Genomic DNA, 23,085 nt, shown 5'->3' with positions numbered 1-23,085 from the left:
TCCCTTAGAATGCTACAGCCTCCAAGATGATGAAGACTGGATGTAACAGGAATACAATTTTATTGCATTTTGAAAGATCCACCTTAACAAGTCTTTTAACTTGTAACGCATGCAAACTGATATCAAATACTACGTAAGATTTACATTAAAACAATGGAGAAGTGATACTCAGCGGTCAGTGAATACTAACAAATAACTTGGGCAAAATCCCCAAGAGAACACTTTACAAACTTGGAATGCACCATGCATTTCAGTTGACAATGGTTTAACACTGACTAACTGTTAATACAGACTGTAGTAATATGATTGTTATATAATGAGCTCATCAAACAGAGCTCTGTAAAATGTACGCCTGATTGAGACTCACACCAGTTCTGCTAAATTAACCAGATATCAACAGGATCTGCAAATCTGTGAAGCATTACAAAGTCTTAACATCTTGAAAATAAAAGATATTCCAAGTCAATATAAAATGTTTCCAAAGCTCTTCTTAACCCACCAGACTTCCATTTGAAAGACAAAGCAAGTCATCTTGAAAATGGTGCATTCAAGTAAATTTCCTGTATAAAAAATAATGACTCTATAATAAGTCACTAAGAAATAGTATGATTCATCTGTGCATGACCTCTAACAACACCACTACAAGACTGATGATACACACACACACACACACACTGAAGTGCCAAAAATCATGGGGTAGCAGTATGTAAAGGTATTGGTAGGTGGTGTCACTCTACTGTCACATCTTGAAAATGCCCAGACCTGCATCAGTTGTAATATGACATCTTGTGAGTCAGTTTGAACACCGGCTAGGCTGCTCATGGCAAGGCGACATGAATTATCAGAGCTTGAACGGGGCATGATAGTGGGCGCCGAACGGATGAGACATTCCAATTCCGAAGTTGTGCGGACATTCAACATTCCTCGATCTATGGTGTCACGTTTGTACTGGGAATACCTCATGGAAGGCATTACCACCCACAGTGGTCAGTGCAGCATTCTTTAGCTTCCATGGGATATGGGAGCAGAAGACCCACCAGACACAGCACCTCACCTGCGCTTGTGACATCACTAATTATAGCTTGGAGGACTAGCAACATGTGGCGTGGGCCGATGAGTTGTTTCAAGCTGATGGTAGGGGTCGGGGGTGGCGCAGACCCCTTTAGGTTATGAACGCCAGTTTCCAACAAGGCACCGTGCAGGCTGGTGGTGGTTCCATAATGGTGTGGGGTGTGTTCACATGGCATGAGTTGGGTCCACCAGTCCACCTGAACACGTCATTAACCGGTAACCGCTACATTGCATTGCTTGATCACCATTTGCAGACCGTCATGTACCCCCTCACCGATAGAATATTCCAGCAGGATAACGCACCATGCCATCGGTTTCAAGCAGTGGCGGCTCCACACGTGGGGTTGAAATAGGGGAGCCACACCAACTGCCCTTCCAAACATCGCTGGCCAGGACTCACTGGCAGTTTGCGTAGCTCACCTATTTGAACTTTGGACTGCAGCCCCACCTCTGTAGTCACCACTGGTACCAGGCTGTCCAGAATTGGTTGAGGAGCATTTTGCAGAGTTACGTTAAATGGTGTGGCCACCACATTCGCCTGACATGAACCCAATCAAGCATTAAATGGATGTGGTGGATAGGACCATTCGCACCCAGAATCCTGCACCTACAAATATCAGGAAGCTGTGGAAAACTTGGACACTAGGCATGTAACCCATGACATTTGCCACTTCAGTGTATATATATATATATATATATATATATAAAAACTTTAGTTACAGGTAAGTGGACTCAGTTGATAATTGGAACACTAGGCCTGATTCAGACCCAGTCGCACGCACTGAGCGCTCGCAACCGTGTCGATGGTGAACCACAGCGCATGCGCACGACGGAGCCGGCTCCTTCGTGCGGATGCGCGAGACCCGGCTAGCGACGGGCACTCTGTCGCTCCGGGTCTCGCACCAAAGGGGGCGAGCTGTCGATGTTGAGTGACAGCTCGCTCCGTTTGGTGGGCGGGCCGAGGGGGTGGCTGCCCAAACGGAGGCGTTCCCATGAGAACTCCTGCCGTTTGGGGGCGGCCCCACTGACATCACAAGTGATGTCAGTGGAGAGCTTCTGGCTCTGTTACAGCCGAAAGCTCTCTGGGGCTTGCGATGAACGAGACCCTACCACAAGGGTCTCGTCGCAAGCCCGATGGTCGCGATGGTCTTGACATCGCGACCATCATCATGGCCGCTCGCTATAGCTGTGGGTGGTCACCCACAGCTATGCGAGCGGCCAAGAGGCCGCTCCAAAAAAAAAAAAGCACGGCCCTGATTCAGAGCGAGCGCTCTGTCAGAGCGAGCGGCTCTGAATCAGGCCCACTGTTTGGTAGGGTATGTATATCTGTATCTGGGTGGTCACTGATTGTCCCCAAAGACGGGTCCTGCGACGCCCAAAACATTGGAATAAACAAGTCTTGGCTTCAACCACTTACAAGACTCTGAGTGCCGCCTATTGAAAGTGTATGCATATATATATTTATATTAGGGGTGTGCACCGGCCACTTTTCGTGTTTTGTGTTTTGGTTTTGGATCTGGATCTTTCTTCGTGTTTTGGATCTGGATTGGTTTTGCCAAAACCACCCTTCCGTGTTTTGGGTTCTGGGTTTTGTGTTTTGGATCTGTATTTTTTTTTAAAAAAGCATAAAAACAGCTAAAATCACAGAATTTGTTGGTTTCTCTGCTCCTATGCTATTATTAACCTCAATAACCTTAATTTCCACTCATTTCCAGTCTATTCTGAACACCTCACACCTCACAATAGTGTTTTCATGTCCAAAAGGTTGCACCGAGGTAGCTGGATGACTATGCTAAGCGACACGAGTGGGCGGCACAAACACGTGACCCATCTAGGAGTGACACTGCAGTGGCAGACAGGATGGCAGTTAGAAAAACTAGGCCCCAAACTGTACATAATGCAAAGAAAAAAAAGAAGTGCAAGATGGAATTGTCCTTGGGCCCTCCCACCCACCCTTATGTTGTATAAACAGGACATGCACACTTTAACAAATCAATCATTTCAGCGCCAGGGTCTGCCACACAACTGTGGCTGAAATGATTGGTTCGTTTGGGCCCCCACAAAACAAGCTGGCAATTAATGTGTCCCTGCACAAACTGGCTCTACGGAGGCAAGATGTCATCCTCATCCTCCTCATCCACCGATTCCTCACCCTCTTCAGTGTGTACATCCTCATCCTCACAGAGTATTAATTCGTCCCTGCTGGAACCACAGGTCCCTCTGTACGTTATGGAGGCTGGTCTCCCTGGAAGAGTTGATAATTCATTTTATGAACATCATCTTCTCCACATTTTGTGGAAGCAACCTCCTACGCCTTTCGCTGACAAGGTTCCCGGCTGCACTAAACACTCTTTCGGAGTACACACTGGAGGGGGGGCAACTCAGGTAAAATAGAGCCAGTTTGTACAGGGACCTCCAAATTGCTTCTTTTTCCTGCCAGTACAGGTACGGACTGTCTGACATGCCTACTTGGATGCTGTCACCGATGTAATCCTTTAACAGACAGACGCACGCTTGTCGCTGCTGCTTTGAGGATTCAAGTGTGGCTACAGCCCACACAATTCACAAAGACAGAAAAAAAAAAAGAATATTTTTATTGTTTGTGGAGCACACTTTGAGGGTTACACCACCCTTTAACAGACAGACGCACGCTTGTCGCTGCTGCTTTGAGGATGCAAGTGCGGCTACAGCCCACACAATTCACAAAGACAGAAAAAAGAAGAAGAATATTTTAATTGTTTGTGTAGAACACTTTGAGGTGTCACCACCCTTTAACAGACAGACGCACGCTTGTCGCTGCTGCTTTAAGGATGCAGGTGCGGCTACAGCCCACACATTTCACAAAGACCGAAAAAAAAAAGAACAATATTTTAATTGTTTGTGTAGAACACTTTGAGGTGTCATCACCCTTTAACAGACAGACGCACGCTTGTCGCTGCTGCTTTAAGGATGCAGGTGCGGCTACAGCCCACACAATTCACATAGACAGAAAAAAAAAGAACAATATTTTAATTGTTTCTGTAGCACACTTTGAGGGTGTCACCACCCTTTAACAGACAGACGCACGCTTGTCGCTGCTGCTTTGAGGATGCAAGTGTGGCTACATCGCACACAAGTCACAAACACATTAAAAAAATAGTTTTTTATTTTTTGGAACACTTTGAGAGTTACACCACCCTTTAACAGACAGACGCACGCTTGTCGCTGCTGCTTTAAGGATGCAGGTGCGGCTACAGCCCACACATTTCACAAAGACCGAAAAAAAAAGAACAATATTTTAATTGTTTGTGTAGAACACTTTGAGGGTGTCACCACCCTTTAACAGACAGACGCACGCTTGTCGCTGCTGCTTTAAGGATGCAGGTGCGGCTACAGCCCACACATTTCACAAAGACCAAAAAAAAAAGAACAATATTTTAATTGTTTGTGTAGCACACTTTGAGGGTGTCACCACCCTTTAACAGACAGACGCACGCTTGTCGCTGCTGCTTTGAGGATGCAGGTGGAATCTAGACGGGATTTGGAACCGAGGACACACTACCTCCATCAATTGTCTAAATCCCACTGCACTAATGTCGGATACCGGACGCACGTCTAACACCAACATAGCAGTCAAGGCCTCAGTTATACATTTTGCTTCAGGATGACTGCTGTCGTACTTCATCCTCATCGCTAGGGACTGTTGGAGGGTCAATTGTTTAGTAAAAGTAGTGATGTTCCTACTTCCTCTCTGGGATGATGAACAACTCCCAGCAGCAGCAACAACAGCACTAGGAGGAAGAGGTTCTTGATCTTTCCCTATTTTATTTTTATCGGAGAAAGTTTGGTCCTCCATTTATGTTATATTGATATATATACGTGCGGCTAAAGCGCACACAAACACAGAAAATATTATTTTATTTTTGCTGGAGAGTAGTGCACTTTGTGGGTTACACCACCCTTTAAGAAATGAGCCAGCCGGCTCTTTACTTATGGGACACAGGCGCACGCTTGGCGCTGCTCCTTTGTTGATGCACGTGCAGCCACAGTGCACACAATTCACAAACACAGAAAATAATTTTTTTTTTGGTTTGGACTGGAGTGTACTTTCGGGGGTTACAGCACCCTTAACGGTCAAGCCAGCCGGCCCTTTACTTATGACACAGGCGCACGCTTGGCACTACTTTGTTGATGCACGTGCGGCTACTGCGCACACAATTCACAAACACAGAAAATATTTTTTTTTTAGGTTTGGACTGGAGTGTACTTTCGGGGGTTACAGCACCCTTAACGGTCAAGCCAGCCGGCCCTTTACTTATGACACAGGCGCACGCTTGGCACTACTTTATTGATGCACGTGCGGCTACTGCGCACACAATTCACAAACACAGAAAATAATTTTTTTTTGGTTTGGACTGGAGTGTACTTTCGGGGGTTACAGCACCCTTTAACGGTCAAGCCAGCCGGCCCTTTACTTATGACACAGGCGCACGCTTGGCACTACTTTGTTGATGCACGTGCGGCTACTGCGCACACAATTCACAAACACAGAAAATAATTTTTTTTTAGGTTTGGACTGGAGTGTACTTTCGGGGGTTACAGCACCCTTAACGGTCAAGCCAGCCGGCCCTTTACTTATGACACAGGCGCACGCTTGGCACTACTTTGTTGATGCACGTGCGGCTACTGCGCACACAATTCACAAACACAGAAAATAATTTTTTTTTTGGTTTGGACTGGAGTGTACTTTCGGGGGTTACAGCACCCTTAACGGTCAAGCCAGCCGGCCCTTTACTTATGACACAGGCGCACGCTTGGCACTACTTTGTTGATGCACGTGCGGCTACTGCGCACACAATTCACAAACACAGAAAATAATTTTTTTTTTGGTTTGGACTGGAGTGTACTTTCGGGGGTTACAGCACCCTTAACGGTCAAGCCAGCCGGCCCTTTACTTATGACACAGGCGCACGCTTGGCACTACTTTGTTGATGCACGTGCGGCTACTGCGCACACAATTCACAAACACAGAAAATATTTTTTTTTTTGGTTTGGACTGGAGTGTACTTTCGGGGGTTACAGCACCCTTAACGGTCAAGCCAGCCGGCCCTTTACTTATGACACAGGCGCACGCTTGGCACTACTTTGTTGATGCACGTGCGGCTACTGCGCACACAATTCACAAACACAGAAAATAATTTTTTTTTGGTTTGGACTGGAGTGTACTTTCGGGGGTTACAGCACCCTTTAACGGTCAAGCCAGCCGGCCCTTTACTTATGACACAGGCGCACGCTTGGCACTACTTTGTTGATGCACGTGCGGCTATTGCGCACACAATTCACAAACACAGAAAATATATTATTTTTTTAGCACTTGGGGGGAGCACCCCTGATGGACAGAGCACCCCCTGGACAACACTACAGCACTCCTTTAGGACTGGGACACTGCACAGGACTTTGGAGTGGACACAGCCCCTATGGAGAACTGACTGCACAACACAGTCCAGCCAGCCCCTATGGACTTTGAAGTAGTGGACACAGCCCCTATTAACAACAGCAGCACAGCACAACACAGCCAGCCCCTATGGACTTTGAAGTAGTGGACAACAGCAGCACTACACTACACTACACTACACTACACTACACAGCCCTAACTCCCACCCTCCCTCTTCACTGTCCACAGCCGAGTGAGAAAATGGCGCCGACGCGGGTACCTTATATAGGATCCAAAACCCGCGAGACTCGGAAGGCGGGATGATGACGTTTTGCCTCGATTTCAGATCCGAGTCAGGCGGGAAAAGTCGAGCCTGACTCGGATCGGGCTCGGATCGGGGGGGCTCGGGGGGGTTCGGATTTCAGAAATCCGAACCCGCTCACCCCTAATTTATATATATATATTTATATATATATATACACACACACACATATATATATGTATTTATATATATTGACACACATATGTATGTATATACTTACATACATATACATATATATAATTTCTCTAGTCACATTCTTCACTTTATTAAGTTGTTCATACCATTCTCACACACTGAAAATCCCAACCCACAGGCTGCACAAGCCAGGACAAAGACAATTTTGGCAGGCAACCTTTCTAGGAAAGAAATACTAGGATCACAGTAAACCGTGCCAGCTATTGTTCTTCAAAGTAAGTGCCCTGGTGCAGAGAGGTGAGAGGGCTGAACGGAGAAAGTGAGGAGCTCTGGGAAGCCTTGCTAACAGCACTAAGAGATGGAAGTACTGGAGCAAATGGAGAGATTAAGGGCCTGATTCATCTTGTTAATACGCACGCAATCAGCTGATTTTTGCGTACTGTGTATGCATCGCAGTGAGCGAACCAGCCACTGCAATCTGGACTGCCATCGAAGTGACTATGCAGACCCATCACAAAGTGATTGACAGGAAGTGCCGTTTGTGGGCGGCGATGGAGGAGTGGTCAGCGAAACGCTGGAGTGCCAGTGCGTTTGAACGCCGTTGTATGGGCGTGCCTAAATTATCCACTGTGATGCAATACGGAGTCTGAGGACACAGAGCGTGCGCTGAAGTTAGCAATTTCTGAGTAAGGTCAGGGCTAGTGCAAGTGTGCGTGAGGCTGCGATAGTACCAATGTTTTCGCAGTCTTGCTAAACATTACGGATGTGTGTAAGGTAAAGTGGGCGTCTTTATGTAGTGCTGCAGTGGCATAGCGTTCGCAATGAATTAGCATACTATCGTAGTTGAACTGTGTGCGTAATCACAGCTGTGATCTCAATAGCGATCCACACTGAATCAGACCCTATGTTCAGAGTAACCAGTTTGCTGGCAGTGGGCCTGATTCAGCATGGATCGCTACTGCGATTCCGCACGGAGGTCTGCTGTGAAAATATGCTAATGAATGCAATTGCAAAACCATCGCACAGCCAGCATAGAGACGCCCACTACAGCTATCTTACATCTGTAACACCTTGCAGTACTGCTTATACATCGGGAACATCGAGTAACATCGGCCCCTCACGCACAATTACAGCAGGTCTGACCTACCGCAGAAACTGCAAGTCTTGTTGCACGCAGTGAGTACAAAAGCTGCATATGCCGTCTCAGTGGCTAATTCATGCATGCCCATGCAACAGCGTTCAAACGGACAGACAAACCTGCGTTTCACTGACCATTCCCGTCACCACCCACAAATGCAGACCTCCCTTCACTCATTCTCTGATGGCTTGTATTCTGCTTGAGTGATCACAAAACGATCGCAATGCTAACACGCACTGCGCTGCATACACATGCGCAGTACGCAACATCGATCGGTCTGCGTACGCTGTTGCAATTGCAATCCATGCTGAATCAGGCCCAGTGAGTTAAGCATTGTCCTGCATTAGGCTAGTACAGAGGTTTCCAAACTCGGTCCTCAAGGCACCCTAACAGTCCAGGTTTTAAGGATATCAATGCTTGACCACAGGAGACTTAATTAGTACCTCAGTCAATTTGAATTAACCACCTGTGCTCAACCATGGATATCTCCACGACCTGAGCTGTTGGGGTGCCTCGAGGACCGTGTTTGGGAACTCCTGGGCTAGTAGTCTACATGACAGTGGTTAAGAAATGGAAGTGTAAGAAATTACAAAATTGAGAAATACAAAGATGAGTTATATTTACTAAGAAATAGATTTTCAAAACCCACAATTTTTGCAGATTTTGCCTTCCCTATTTAAAAGGGCAATAATAGTAAATGCAAAATCAGGTTTGTTTTGCATTAAATATTATTTGCGCTTTTAAGTCCGGCAGGCAAAATCGGAAAAAAACAGGGTTTTGAAAATCTATTGCTTAGTAGATATACCATGATGTAGATGAGTATATAGATATATATATATATATATATATATATGGAGTTTTGTAGAATGCTAACAAAATAAAACTACTAATAAAGATAAAAGTAGCATTAGTTATATGCAATAAACAAAGCAGAAGGCTTCAGCAGTCAGGAGGTCCAGTCAGCCTGACATAAAGCACCTGTACTGGAAGTTATCCAGAGGACATCTATCATTGTTACCCTTGTTCAGAGCCAAGAATCTAGTGGCTCTCCTGTATTTATTGAGCTGTAATTCCTGGCTAACCTCTGGAGTGCCCAATCCTGACTCCCCATGGGTATCTGCAGCTGTGTGAGCCATGTGCAGCTAGGGGCACTAAAGTGCCAGCTATGGGGTACAGTGGGTTAGATTCACTCACTGGTATCAGAGAAGGAAAACATTTATTCACAATTCTCAGCCAAAAAAAACATTCGTTTTACATTGGTAGAGGATAAAAGTATAGGTTTGCATATTTTGAAGTTCTATTACAGCTGGAATGCCAGGTGCTTCCTTGAAAAATACTGTTTAGAAATAGGTACTCTAGATTGAAGATTCCATGATCTGCCTGTCATTTTGCAGTCTATGATCCGGACCCTGAGACTTTCTCCCCTGACTTCATCACTCTTTCCGTCTTTGCTCTCCTCCGCTACTGCTTTCTCCATGCCTGCCGGCCGGGCGTGTGTTCGTGCTGTAATGTAACCTGCCCTCCTCAGGCATCTCGCAGCACTCTCTCCCTGAGGCTGCACATTCACTGGGTTCCAGGCAGCTGCTGGCCGAGCACTTCCGCATGCACGCAGTCTCTGCCGGCAGGTGCAGCGCCTCCAACCCCGGGACCGTACAGGTCACTCGCAGCACGCTCAGCTCTAGTCTGCCCTATTAACTATCATCCACTCTCGCATCATCCACTTTCGCATGCCAGCATTTCCGTTATGGGGTAAAAATAGCGATTCCAACATGCAATCAATTTTCAGATCCGTAAGAGATCGACCGATCTATCTATCTATCTATCTAGTCACTATATATATATATATATATATATATATATACATATATATATATATGTAGATAAATAGATAGGTAGATAAATATACATAGATATTATATAAAATACGGATCCGCAAGTATATATATATATAGATATAATAAATATATATATTTTTTTCTATAGATAGAAATAAGAACAGATGGAGAGGTACATGGACAGTTTACATTTACAACCTCTACAAGTTGCATTGTGTATATATATATATATATATATATATATATATATATATATATATACATATATATATCCGCAAGAATGACTTTTCTTCGTCTAGAATTAGAATATACAATAGAATATGCCATTTTATAACGGTGATCAGATAAATACATTACTATGGGGACTGTATTGTGGTAAATGTGATGTTATACATGATAATTATTATGCTACTATTCGCAGAACCGATTTATTAGTGAACAACATTGCAATGTCCCAGAGCCCTTACCTCAGCACGAATTGCCTGCAGGAACCAAATAGACATTAGCAAACCCCCAAAATTCATCCTGTAGTCCACGGGACAGTGTGTGGAACATGTATATAGCAGCTGTCAGGTCTGCGCAGACAGTGAATGGCAGGGAGGCTGGCACCCTTCAAGCAGGGGATACCCCTCCCCAAAAGAAAAGAGGACTCCTTATTCCAAAGTCTGTAAGGTGGATGCTGTGCTAGATAAAATGCCAAGGTGTTATGGAGCAGGGAGCAAAGAAAATGGAAAGCAGATAGGTGGCATCAATATTCCAGCAGTGACCAGACTGTCATGCGAGATCCTGGAGCTGCAAGTCTAGAGTTCCCCTCCAGAGCAGATGCTGAGAGCTGACCCAGGCTCAGCCACTGACTTCAGTATAACGAGTCTGCAGTTTTCTTTAGCTGTCCGGGCTAGGGGGCGTGTCTTGTGCGGCGGTGGGCGTGCATGAGGAGGGTGTCTGACTGCGACACACAGGTCTGTATGCAAAGGTGTGCAGGGAGAGGTGTGTGCTACACACAAGACTGTAAGCAGAAGTGTACAGGGAGGAGGGTTTGATGTCTTCACAAGGAGGAGGTAGATGGTAACACCCGGTGCAGACACAACAGCTATATGAGTGATAAATGTAAAATCAGTTACAAATGTCTAATCTGGTGTAATACTAATCATCAAAGCAGAAAGCTCACATGATGTACAGTCAGACTCAGGCCCGTATTCAATTAGCCGTGATAATTTCGTGGCCGTAAGCGGAATCTACTTTTCGCCGACTTCTCGTGTTTTGGAGGCGAAAACTTTTCGTGCGCAGCCCCGCTTTTCGCCCTATTCAATTCCAAAGGACGCGAAAACGGGACCCGGCGAAACGCAAACAGGCGAAAAGTGCTGTCAGATTTGTGGAAATCATCCTGACACCCCCAAAAGATGCACTAACATTGGGGATCAATATAGATGCCCCTGAATAACTCTGCTGAAGGTATTTGAATTAGCGTCTTTGCACAAGGGGTGAAAAATAGCATTTAGCAGGTTTTTATTGAGAAAATAACTAGTCCAAGTAAATTTGGGGTACATGAAAATGGGTGCAAGTATGGTTAAAAATCGCAAAAGTGTTTTAAAAAACACACCTTCAGCAAGCACCTGAAATCAAAAAACACCTCCCCCATACTTGCAGACCCCCCAAAAGCTTATTCGCTAGTTTTTAAGTTTGTACCCCGACTTTTGTTTTTTTCGCCCCCTTTTTCAAAGTAATTTTTTGGGGTTTCCTCATTTTTTTTAGGAATTTTTTGACACAGTTATGCTTTTGGGGGGGCTGTCCCAAGGGTGCTGAGTGATTTCCCGACGTTTGGACTCCAAAACCGCAATTCTGCACTTTTTTTCACCACCTATTCATAGGCGAATCTTTTTCGCCTATTACATTGCATTACGCTTTCGTGTACGCAAAAAGTATTTGGAATTGCATACAGCAATACTTTTCCGCATGGCGAAATTACGTCATCGGCGAAACTTTTTCGACGAAAACGGCTTTTCGCGTCTAATTGAATAATGCCTGCAGTGCGAAGCGATATATACCTACAGTTCACATGGCCTGCATATATAAATATATAATGATGTGCAATGTAAATGCAGATATAAATGAGCCAGCCATTTTGGGAACAAATGTGGGTGTTTATCCTTAAACTTAAGCACAGTGGGGTAACTTCATCCCAGTTGCCCGGAGGCGAGATAGATGTTGGCGCGCCCCCCTCTGTCTCATGCTGACTCTTCAACTTTGTAAAACAAATGAGTTGTGTTATTTGACTCAGTACTCCCCATCCAGTTAAAGCCCATGTACCGCTAACCTGTTACAGCTCACTTCAACCACTGATGCAGAGCCATGCTATTTTGGACTGCTAATTTGACACATGCACAGAGCGATATCTCAGAAAATGACGCATGTGCAGTAGTGTCAAAATTGTTAATTCCTTATGCAATCTTTGTGGCTGTCAGACCATACGGAGAGCATTTTAGTGACGCTAGACAATACTCAGAGCATTTAAGGAGTACCATACAATACTGATAGCAATTTAGCGACTGCCATAGACCACTGAAAGCATTTTTGTGACCGCCACACAATACTCAGAGCACTTTTAATGAGTACTATACAATACTGATAGCAATTGTCACTGCCATAGACAACTGAAAGCATTTTTGTGACCGCCAGACAATATGGAGAGCATTATAGTGACCACCATATAATGCAGAGAACATCACAGCAACCATCTACTGGGGGCACTGTATAGCTGTTGGCCACTACTGGGGGCACTTTATGGGGGGGGGGGTGGCCACTACTGGGAGCACCAAATAGTAGGGGCCGCTACTGGGGGCACTGTATAGCTGGTGAACACTACTGGGGGCACTGTATGGGGGGGGCACTACTGGGAGCACCAAATAGGGGGGGACCGGTACTGGGGGCACTGTATTGCTGGTGGCTGCTACTGGGGGCACTTTATGGGGGGGGTGGCCACTACTGGGGGCACCAAATAGGGGGGACTACTACTGGGGCAATGCAGCATAGGAGTACTACTACTGGGGCAATGCAGCATACGGGGGACTACTACTTGGGGCACTGTATAGGGGGGACTACTACTGGGGGAAATGCAGCATAGGGGGGACTACTACTGGGGGTACTGTATTGGGGGGTGGCCACTACTGGGGGCACTGCATAGTGGGGACTACTACTGATGGCACTGCATAGGTGGGTAGCTGGGGAATTATTTTAAGGACTTATTTAATGTATAGTATTATTATTCAGAAATTATGCGGGGACGGGGGAGCCAGTCCATTAGTTTACCAGGGGCGCTCGGATCCCTAGATACACCCCTGGCGGGGATGGGGCCAAAATGACGAAATCGCGTGGCCCCACCCCTGCTCCACCCACAAATGACAGTAAGCTGTATGGGCCCGTTCCCTTGCACCAGCCACGCCCCCCTGTCATGCCGATCTGGCTGCTCCCACCTGGAAGTGGCAGCCGGAATGTCGGCAACCATAACACACACACACACACACACATACATACACACACACATACATAGTCATACACATTATACATTACATACCTAGATACCACAATGTAGTTGCTGACAGGTGTGGAATGATTCTGTGATTCGCGTGGAAACAGAAAAGGGACGGAGCTAGTCATATTGGCTCCACCCCTGCATGTGAGCAGCATAGGAGGGGGTGTGTCTGCCTGTGGCTGCAACGAGCCTTGGGTACCCTGATGGAGCTTGTCTCCTACCCCAAGCAGCTGCACTGTGGTTGGCGGGCCAGTCGGACCCTGGCGTTGAGGGCACTGCTTAAGCATCTATGGCCTGAGCTCGAAAGTGGTTTTGGTTCTTGTTTTGCTTTATGCATTTCTTTCGGTTGCCCTCTTATTGGGGGCGATTCAATTAATCGCGCTGTTAAGTCCGACTAGAGGATTTCTGCTAGCAGCCTGCTGAAGTGTGAACAGAATCCGACTTAAGTGCTGGGCGCGATTCTGTTTTCTTGCTTAGCGCGGTGCTTACAGCATCGCGGACAGCACATTAGTCAAAGGATGCTGTTTATCGTAACTAGACAGGTGCGGTAACCAGCGTCTCTCGAGTAAGTGCAGGGCGCGATGGGGACAATTAAATGGCTTCCGGAACTCCTTCCCGAGGCTATTCACATCGCATTGAATTGAATAACCACAATTGACCTGTTTATAATTTTTTATTCAAATCCCCATATACTATGATTTCTTATAGCAACAAGAAATACAAAAATGTAAATTAAAAGTTAGTTACCCATTGCCAATTCCTAAAAGCTAAGCTTGTTGGAGTTTATTAACTTGGGCATTTTTGCAGACCCCTTAGACATAAATGCCTACCCTCCCGGTTTTTGCGGGACGCTCCCGAGTTTTGAGGTAACCCCCCCCGTACCCCCGGAAGGGTGGGCACTTCTCCCGCATTCTGTCTACCTCCTAGTGAAGTGGGCAGAATGGGGAGAATTTCCGCGGCGATCACGGGTCCCTGTATAGGGGGCGGGGCTTAAGGTCGACATCTCCCGGGGAGGAGAAATAAAGGTAGGCAACTATGCCCTTAGAAAGCTATGGGGACTGCTTATGACGACATATTTATTAAATAAGAAATTAAGGTTCACCGTGATGTATTAAAAAAACACATGCAGGGACAGGGGCTATGATAGTAGCCTACCCATGCAATGTGTAAAAGTAAATGTGATCACTTTACTATCTGGACTGGGGTCCAGCTGCACTATTGAGCATGCGTGGTCAGCAGAACATGCGTGTATGAGTGGCCATTGCCGAGAAGGGATCTTATGGATACCTCTCCTGGTAACTTTAAGCTTCAGGTGGCGTTAGCTTGTAAGCTCCAGAATGGTTCACTATGGGGGCTGCTTTTACAATTGAAAATGGAGGATCACAGCAGATATCTCCAATATCTGCTGTGGTCGCCCGTGCATACCCCCTGGGTGGGTCTTAATATTTGCGAGTATCCCCGAAAATGGTTGTTTTTAGGCGATATCCCGCAAATATTCTTTTATATATATGCCCCTATGTGAGTAATATATGAGGACCGTATCTTCAGAGGCTCATAATAAATAGCCCCAGTGTGGCAATCTTCCGAAGATGGACAATATTAATATTTCATATGAAAGAAAAGAATATGCTTCCAGCTATTGTACTTTGTACAGCATCTGAACATGGCAACATCTCTGGTACTATCTAGGTGGCCGGACTCTCTATATAGAGAATGATATCACCAAGTAACTATATATAGATACAGTTCTCTGTGCTATTGATAGTGATCATGCTTTTTAAAACATCAAGGGGCGTCAATTACACAGCCCCAGTATAAACATAGCTCGTTGTCAGACACCTTTACTCAACCAACATTTTCCTGGGCTAATACCAAAAGGGTAGTGGATGAATAGACGTCTACAAAAATGGTATCAACAACTATAGTGTAACAAATATAGGCCCTCATTCAGAGCCGTACGCTCTGAGCAGAGCGCACGCTCTGAATGAGGGCCGGCCTCCATGAAAATGGAGCGTCCTCCTGGACGCTCGTATAGCTGTGGGTCAGCTATACGATGGAAACGGGGGAGTGGTAGAGCGAACACAGCCTTGTCTAAGCATCTTAATGCCGTTTCAAAGGTGTGCATAATTAAGACGGAGCGTCATAGTATACGCCACATGGTTGAATTACACACTGCAGCGCTCACAGTGCTTGCGGTAGGGTATGGTCAGCAACAAGTGCTGCGTACGGATCCGATGGTACTCGATGTTACCGATTGTTGCATACACTTCCTGGAGATGACGTGTATCACTAAGGGAAAGTGTGCGTCTTAAGACAGACTGGTGGGCGTCTAAATACACATCGCGATCACACTCCAAGACACAGTGAGCGTGCTAATGTCTTGCTGTGCGATCGCAGGATTTGCATACTTTGGCAGCTTAGGGCTGCGTGCGGACGCATCTAGCGAGCGGGTCTGAATCGGGCCCTGCGTTCCATAGAGTCTAAGCTTCAAAGCTAAAAGCTCGACCTCCAGATGAATTCAGGGAGAGTCTAGGTACTGCTGATAGTCCTTCTTCTACAGATGGCAGTATTTGGGCGGGACAGTAAGGAATCAGAAGCTGCCTCAGGTATATGACTTCCTCTATGTTAATATTGTAGGCTGTTATGGTTGCCCTGATAAGGTCAAGTAAAAGTATTATACATAATCTATCCCTAAAAAACAACTATTTATTTTTCCACATATCGATAAATAAAAATATATAAAGAAAATAGTTTTGTTTGTAGTAAAACGTCGATGACATTTATACCAAATATTTGCCAGTGAAATAAATAAACTGCAGATCCCACATAAATTCTATCTAACAGAAAACCTATGGAACATTTACATTTATACTTTTATAAAAGATACCTAAGCAATGTCGAAACAAGATGTCATTTTCTAAAGATGGATTGTGCAGGCAGATAGAAATATGAAGACAGGTTAGTGTTTACAAGGAATGGCCGCCAGTAACTGTAGGCATGGTAGGAGAAGGAAAAGTAAGTAACTTGCCAGTAAGATTTATAATGAAATTAATCAAATTAATGGTGTACTTAACTGATTATTATGATACAGAGGTGCCAGGGTTATGTCTTAAGCCCCCAAGGGGAAAATGTATCAAACATTGGAGAGAAATAAAGTTTGGAGAAAGATAAAGGGGGTATTCATGAAAGCTTGGAGATAGATAAAATTGTGAAAGCTAAAGTACCAACCAATCTGCTCCGGTCATTTTTTAAACAGAGCCTGTAAACTGAAAGGAGCAGATTGATTGGTACTTTATCACTCACAATTTCTAAATGTCTTTCAAACACAGCTTGTAAAATGACAGTTAGATGCTGACTGGTTGGTTCTTTGGAGTCTTACTAAGCCTTGGAAAGAGATAAAGTGGAAAGAGATAAAGGCCCTCATTCAGAGCCGCTCGTTAGCGGCTGTACGCTCGTTCCGAGCGATGTTTGCACATCTGCGCATGCGTACGCTTTTTAGTACGCATGCGCGAACCAGTCAGTGCGGCCGAAAATCCTTTGTACGCTATATAGCGAGTGCCTGCTATTTTGAGTGACAGAATGAGGCGTATGTGGGTGGTAACAGGGGAAGGTGTTTGAAAATGGGGAGTGGAGATCCGAACGCAGGCGTGCTTAAAGGTCAAAACGGGCGTTTTATGGGTGTGTATATTTAAAACAGCAGCGTCATTGACCACGTCACTGGGTTATTTTATAGCCAGAACTGCACGCAAATTTGTGGTAGCAAACACCAACCACAAGAATAGCGAGCAGTTCATACGCTGGTCGATGTACTCGATTAATCTAATAAATAGCGGACATGACGTAGGATGCGAGCGGCCAGGGGGCGTTTTTAACAAATAAACGAGCGTATGTTTTGCTCGCTCGTTCAGACTTAGAGGTGTGAACAGACTGCAATGTGCGTACGGATCATTTGAATAGCCACCCCTTGTTTTAAAACGAACGACCGCAAATAGCGTACGGCTCTGAATGAGGGCCAAAGTACCAACCAATCAGCTCCTAACTCAAATTTTTCAAACACAGCCTGTAAAGTGACAGTTAAGAGCTGATTACTTGGTAGTTTATCTGTCCACTTTACCTTTGTCCAAGGCCTAGTACATAGTACCGTTTTTTTCTTTCTCTCCAAGGTTTAATATATCTCCCCCTATGTCAGTTGACAGAGCTACTGTATTCAGTAGATATATAAACTATACATAGAAGCACATGCTCTCCTGGAACTTGCGGGAGGCTCCCAAATTTTCTTGGAGACCCACACATCCCTGGAAGAGTATCTGGATCTCCCGCATTCCTAGTGAAGTAGGTAGGATGTGGAGGTGATTGCCAGGAATCGCACCAAATTGCAGTGTAACGCGGCTCCGTATAGAAGAGACTGGGATTAAATTATGTGTTTTAGTGTCATTTAGCCCTGCCCCCTCCATACGGAGCTGCCCCCTGCTTGCACTCCAGCGATAAAGACATAGAAACCTGGCCCCGCTCCCCAAGTGGCCTGCTGTGTCTTCTCTCTGGGCATATCCTGGGGAGCAGATAATAAATGTTGGTAAGTATGGTACATAACAAAATATAGCCTAGATTATTATCAGTTATTTATATAGCGCACACATATTCCGCAGCGCTTTACAGAGAATAGTTGGCTATTTACATCAGTCATTGCCCCAGTGGAGCTTACAATCTATGTTCCCTATCACATGCACACACACTAGGGTTAATTCTTGTTGGGAGCCAATTAACCTACCAGTATATTTTTGGAGTGCGGGAGGAAACTGTAGTATCCAGAGTAAACCCACGCAAACACAGGGAGAATATACAAACTCTGCACAGTTAGCTGTAAGGCAGTAATGCTAACCATGTCACCGTCTGTGCTGCCCAGTAGATCAGTGTTTCCCAGACCTGGTCCTCACAGTCCAGGTACTAAAGGGTATTCATACATGAGCGCAGATGCAGGGCCAGCTCGAGGCATGTTCGACCAGTGTGGTCGAACAGGGGCGCCACCCCATAGAGGGCACACCCCTCCCATCCATTCCCGATTTCAGTGGGACAGTCCCTTTTTTGGGCACTGTTCTGCTGTTCCACCCGTGATACGAAGCGACCCGCGGGTGGTCGGGATGTTGGGCAACCTCCACTGCACGTGGTAACATGGCATCCATTCAGTGCAGAGAGAGAGCTGGGGGCAGCCCAGCTACTGACGTAGTACTGGGCTCGCCCCCAGCCTGACGTTAAATGGGAGGCATGTCATATGGGTACGCCCCCTAATAGCTTCATTTATGGGGTGTGGCCTATGGTAATTAGGCCACACACCCTTTTCAAGGTTTGGGACGTCCGAGTTCCTCGCTGCACAGGGCGCGGCTAATGCTGGAGCCGGCCCTGCGCAGATGGATTAATTATTTCCCCCGTCAGTTTAATTTATCCATTTAAGCAGAGATATACCTAATGTCTGTATTGTGAGTGGGACATGTGGACCAGGTTTAGGAAACACTGGCCTAGATATTAGACTGTCAATTAATATCCATGTTTATTTCCTACTCCAGCCACAAGTAAGTGTGGGTTGGTTGCAGTTAATGATCCACATACAATGCATGCACTGAGGGGGTCATTCAGACCCGCTTGCGAGCAAATGACGCTCGCAAGTGGGTCGATGTTGTGCGAATACGCATGCGCGAGACCCGGCGAGCGACGAGGAATATGTCGCTCGGGGTCTCGCACCAAAGGGGAACGCCTACGGTCTGAAGCCGGCCTCACTGACATCAGTAATGATGTCAGTGGGAGTGATTTTGGCTCTGATAGAGCCAAAATCACTCCTGGGCTTGCGGCAGCGAGACCCTACCGCAGGGTCTCGTCGCAAGCCCGATGGTCGCGATGGTCTTGACCATAGCAACCATCTTTTTGGCCGCTCGCATATGCTGTGGGTGGTCACCCAAAGCTATGCGAGCGGCCAGGAGGCCGCTCCATTTTCAGGTAGGAGGGCACTGATTCAGAGCAAGCGCTCTGGTCAGAGCGTTCGGCTCTGAATCAGGCCCTGAGATTGTTACCAAGGTGTCAGATAGGAAGTTGGGATAGGTCACACCAGTGAGGGGGTGTTAAATTGAACAAAGCAGTATTATTGCCCAAACTTATATCTGTAATTAAACAATATTTGCTGTTAAATATTTTTGTACAAAAAAATCATAAAACAACACTATACAGTGAACCTTACTGCATTTCGTGTTTTTTTTTTTTTTTTTTACCACAAGCTGTCCAGCTGGTACTAGCCTCATAGTACATTTCACATAGGTCAGATTCCTTTGGCCTACCATCAGCTAAGCCAGCTGAAATGATGAAGCACTTTACTGGAGCTCATGGCTGATATACTGTGTGACAGGTGATATGTCACATTTAATGGGTCTATTAATTAGACGACTTTCTGAACGATGTGACCAAAATCAGGAGGTTCTGGTTGCATCGTTCGGAAAGTCGTCTAATGGATAGCCGGCAAGGACCAGCGATGTGTGTGCACAGTGGGTCCTTGCCAACGCCGACTATCTGTAGAACATGCCCGTCAACTTGATGACGATCATAAGGTTCGGCATGTTCTCAGGAGGTCGGTCTCCTGCACTGAATGACGTTCAGTCAACGCCGTTCAGTGCGGGCACCGCAACTAGGCGACCTGAAGGACAATAACTATTTAAAAAAAAAAATTGGACATTAATATTATTCATTTAGTAGCACCTGCAACTTCAAGTAGTATCTGAGGGGCTAATTCAGCAGTGTGCGCAAGTGCACTGCTGAACGCAGATTCCCGATTATCGGGAATCTGAACATGCACAGGACCCATTCTGCGAGTGTGCAGAATGGGTCTTGCTAACATGCACGCTAGCCCTTGAATGCCTCTGCCTGATTGACAGGCAGAAGCATTTAAAGGGCGGTGCGGAGGCGGGAGCCGTTCCCGAAAATGGGAGAGTATCCGGCCCGTTTTCCTGGAGTGGCCAGCCCAGGATCTGCACAGTATCCTGGGCTCGCATGCCGGCCCACTTGAGTAAGCTGAGGCTTACTCAGCTTGCCGGCTGCTCGACGCCGTCCACCACCGACCACCGATGGTCGCGATGGTGATCCCAGCACTGTGATGTCCGTCACAGTGCTGGGATTGCAAATGTAGCTGCATTTGCATTATTGCAAGGATGCAATTGCAAAGCTGCCTGCGTGCAGCTTTGCAATTGCGTGTCTTGCTGAATCAGGGCCTGAAACTATTAAATAAGAAAGTGCTGGAAATTTGGTGAGTTTTGATCAGGGATGTGCGTGAAAGGTAGACAGGGGAGGCAGTGCCTCACCTGCCATACACTTTTTACTCCACAGTTTTGACTATAGAAATGATCAGAATAATACAAAGAAGATATTTATAATATTTTCTTAACATTGTTCTTATAATTTTATAGTCAGAACTCTGAAGTATACCGAAGTATGACAGGAAAGGCTCGACCTCACCTCACTGGTGTAGAAAGACTCAGCATCTGCACCATTGGACCCACATCGTTCGCAACATCGCACACTGCACCAGCCCTATGGAGGTGAAGAATGACCTTTTGAACATGGCTGCCGAAATCTGCAACTAGGAAAAAGCCTGCGACACGCCTGTGTCTGGCTAGCCAGAGCTCTGTTACTTCCTAGGAACACCCACTGATATTGCCTCTCTCTGTGACTAAATTAGTTCTGCCTCCCTCGGCGGTATCCATTGGGACCCATGCGCAGTGCGGCTCGGACGCATGCACAGACTGAAATATTAGCATCCACCTCTGAATCAGTTTTCAGTGTTAACTATATATAATGCAATATCTTCATAAGTAATGCAAGATTATATAAGATTTCCACCTTGTGCAGTCATTGTGAAGACATTCGTCCTAGTATTAAGGTATCAGTTACAATGAGAAATGCTACCCTCATGCACTGGGATGTAGTCTGATTGCTTCTCCACCTGACTTACATTGCTGCATGGCTGTCAGTCACAGCTGACAGCTAGAGCCTTGGCTAGGTTTTCAACTTTCACCCTCCTATGTTATTCTGATTGACAGTGTCAGCTTTGGGCATACCTGCTGTCATCTCAAGAATCCCTAGGAAAATATGAATGTGAATAAAAAAACAGCACACCACCACACTACAGCTAATAATAAACTATCCAAGTGTCACCGTAAAACACAAAATCCTTCTTTAACTTGTTTCTTCAAATAATTTAATGATGTATACAAATAACAAAAGGAAAAAACACAACATAGAGTAATATTGTTACTGTTCAGTATTAACACCACAAATAGTGACCATTCAACCAAATGAAACAATGTGACCATTATTATTTCGGATCCACCAAAAAGAAGAGAAATCAGCTGCCACACTGAAGTTACATTCTATGGGGTCAATCCAATTACCCACGAAGGAAGACAGTTGCCATTGCAACGGCATACAAATGCCAGCAACGGCACCCGAACTCGCACCCCTCGCGGCCTCTTCTCGTGCTGGGCTCGCACATTTTTGTACTCAGACCTATATATATATATATATATATATATATATATATATATACGTTTATTATATGTACAAAGAAAGAGGAAAGACACCTCATGTATGACATCAGGTATTTATCTGCAAAGTTACAAAAAAAATACATTTATAATAGGGATGTGCAGGCTCGGATAGGTTCGAGTTTGCACGTGGAGTTCGGATTTTTCCCTCCAAAAAAACGGAACTCAGAACGAGGCAAAACGTCATCTTACATGGACGAACATCATCATTCCTGGACAAAAGACCAGGAATGATGATGTTCGTCCATGTAAGATGACGTTTTGCCTCGTTCTGAGTTCCGTTTTTTTGGAGGGAAAAATCCGAACTCCACGTGCAAACTCGAACCTATCCGAGCCTGCACATCCCTAATTTATAATAATAACACTTAAAAGCAGGTAGAACAACCGTAGCTGATGTGTTACACTGAGGCCTGCATGTCTAGCTTTATAACAGAAACAAAAAGTAAATAGCATCTTACAATCCACCACAATCCCGGGCCCATTAGCATCCTGGCATTGCCTTCCACTCTGATGCTCAGTCCTGTTGGCCAGACACTCACTTTCCTCCTCACATCAACTTTTGGTAAATTAATATATTTGTATAAGCAATTTAATAATTGGAATATTGAAGTTTCCAATCAATGTGGAGGAGGAAGAAGTGTTCAAAGGCCCATGTGGAGGAGGAAGAAGTGTTTAAAGGCCCATGTGGAGGAGGAAGAAGTGTTTAAAGGCCCATGTGGAGGAGGAAGAAGTGTTTAAAGGCCCATGTGGAAGAGGAAGAAGTGTTTAAAGGCCCATGTGGAAGAGGAAGAAGTGTTTAAAGGCCCAGTGTCTAGTAAGATTAGCTAAAAATAGAATGTAACTTCTGTTTGGAAGCTGCATTCTCTTATTGGTGGTCAAGAAGAAATAACCATCACATTTTTTCATTTAGTTGAATCAACACTATTTGTGGTGTTAATATTGAACCATCACAATTTTATGTTGTGGGGGTTTTTTTTGCATATGTCTGTTGTCATTGTATTGTTTGAAGAGTAAACGTTAAAGAAGAATGATCTTCTATACCCCTCCGAATGTTACTCACAGA

General features: G+C 45.4%; 1 protein-coding gene across 1 annotated transcript in view; it reads right to left on the bottom strand.

Annotated features, from left to right (window-relative positions):
* PDGFB (platelet derived growth factor subunit B) overlaps positions 1–10,768 on the bottom strand; it is a 32,577-nt gene extending 21,809 nt beyond the window's left edge. The window contains exon 1 of the mRNA XM_088455052.1: positions 10,382–10,768. Within this exon, the coding sequence (XP_088311178.1) occupies positions 10,382–10,438 (57 nt within the window). The 5' untranslated portion in view covers positions 10,439–10,768. The remainder of the gene's footprint in view (positions 1–10,381) is intronic.
* Between the last annotated feature and the right edge of the window lie 12,317 nt (positions 10,769–23,085).

The sequence above is a fragment of the Taudactylus pleione genome, unplaced genomic scaffold, assembly GCF_031769625.1.
Source record: "Taudactylus pleione unplaced genomic scaffold, aTauple2 ptg000642l, whole genome shotgun sequence".
In the NCBI taxonomy this organism is placed as follows: Eukaryota; Metazoa; Chordata; class Amphibia; order Anura; family Myobatrachidae; genus Taudactylus; species Taudactylus pleione.
This window is presented reverse-complemented; position numbering and strand designations above follow the sequence as displayed.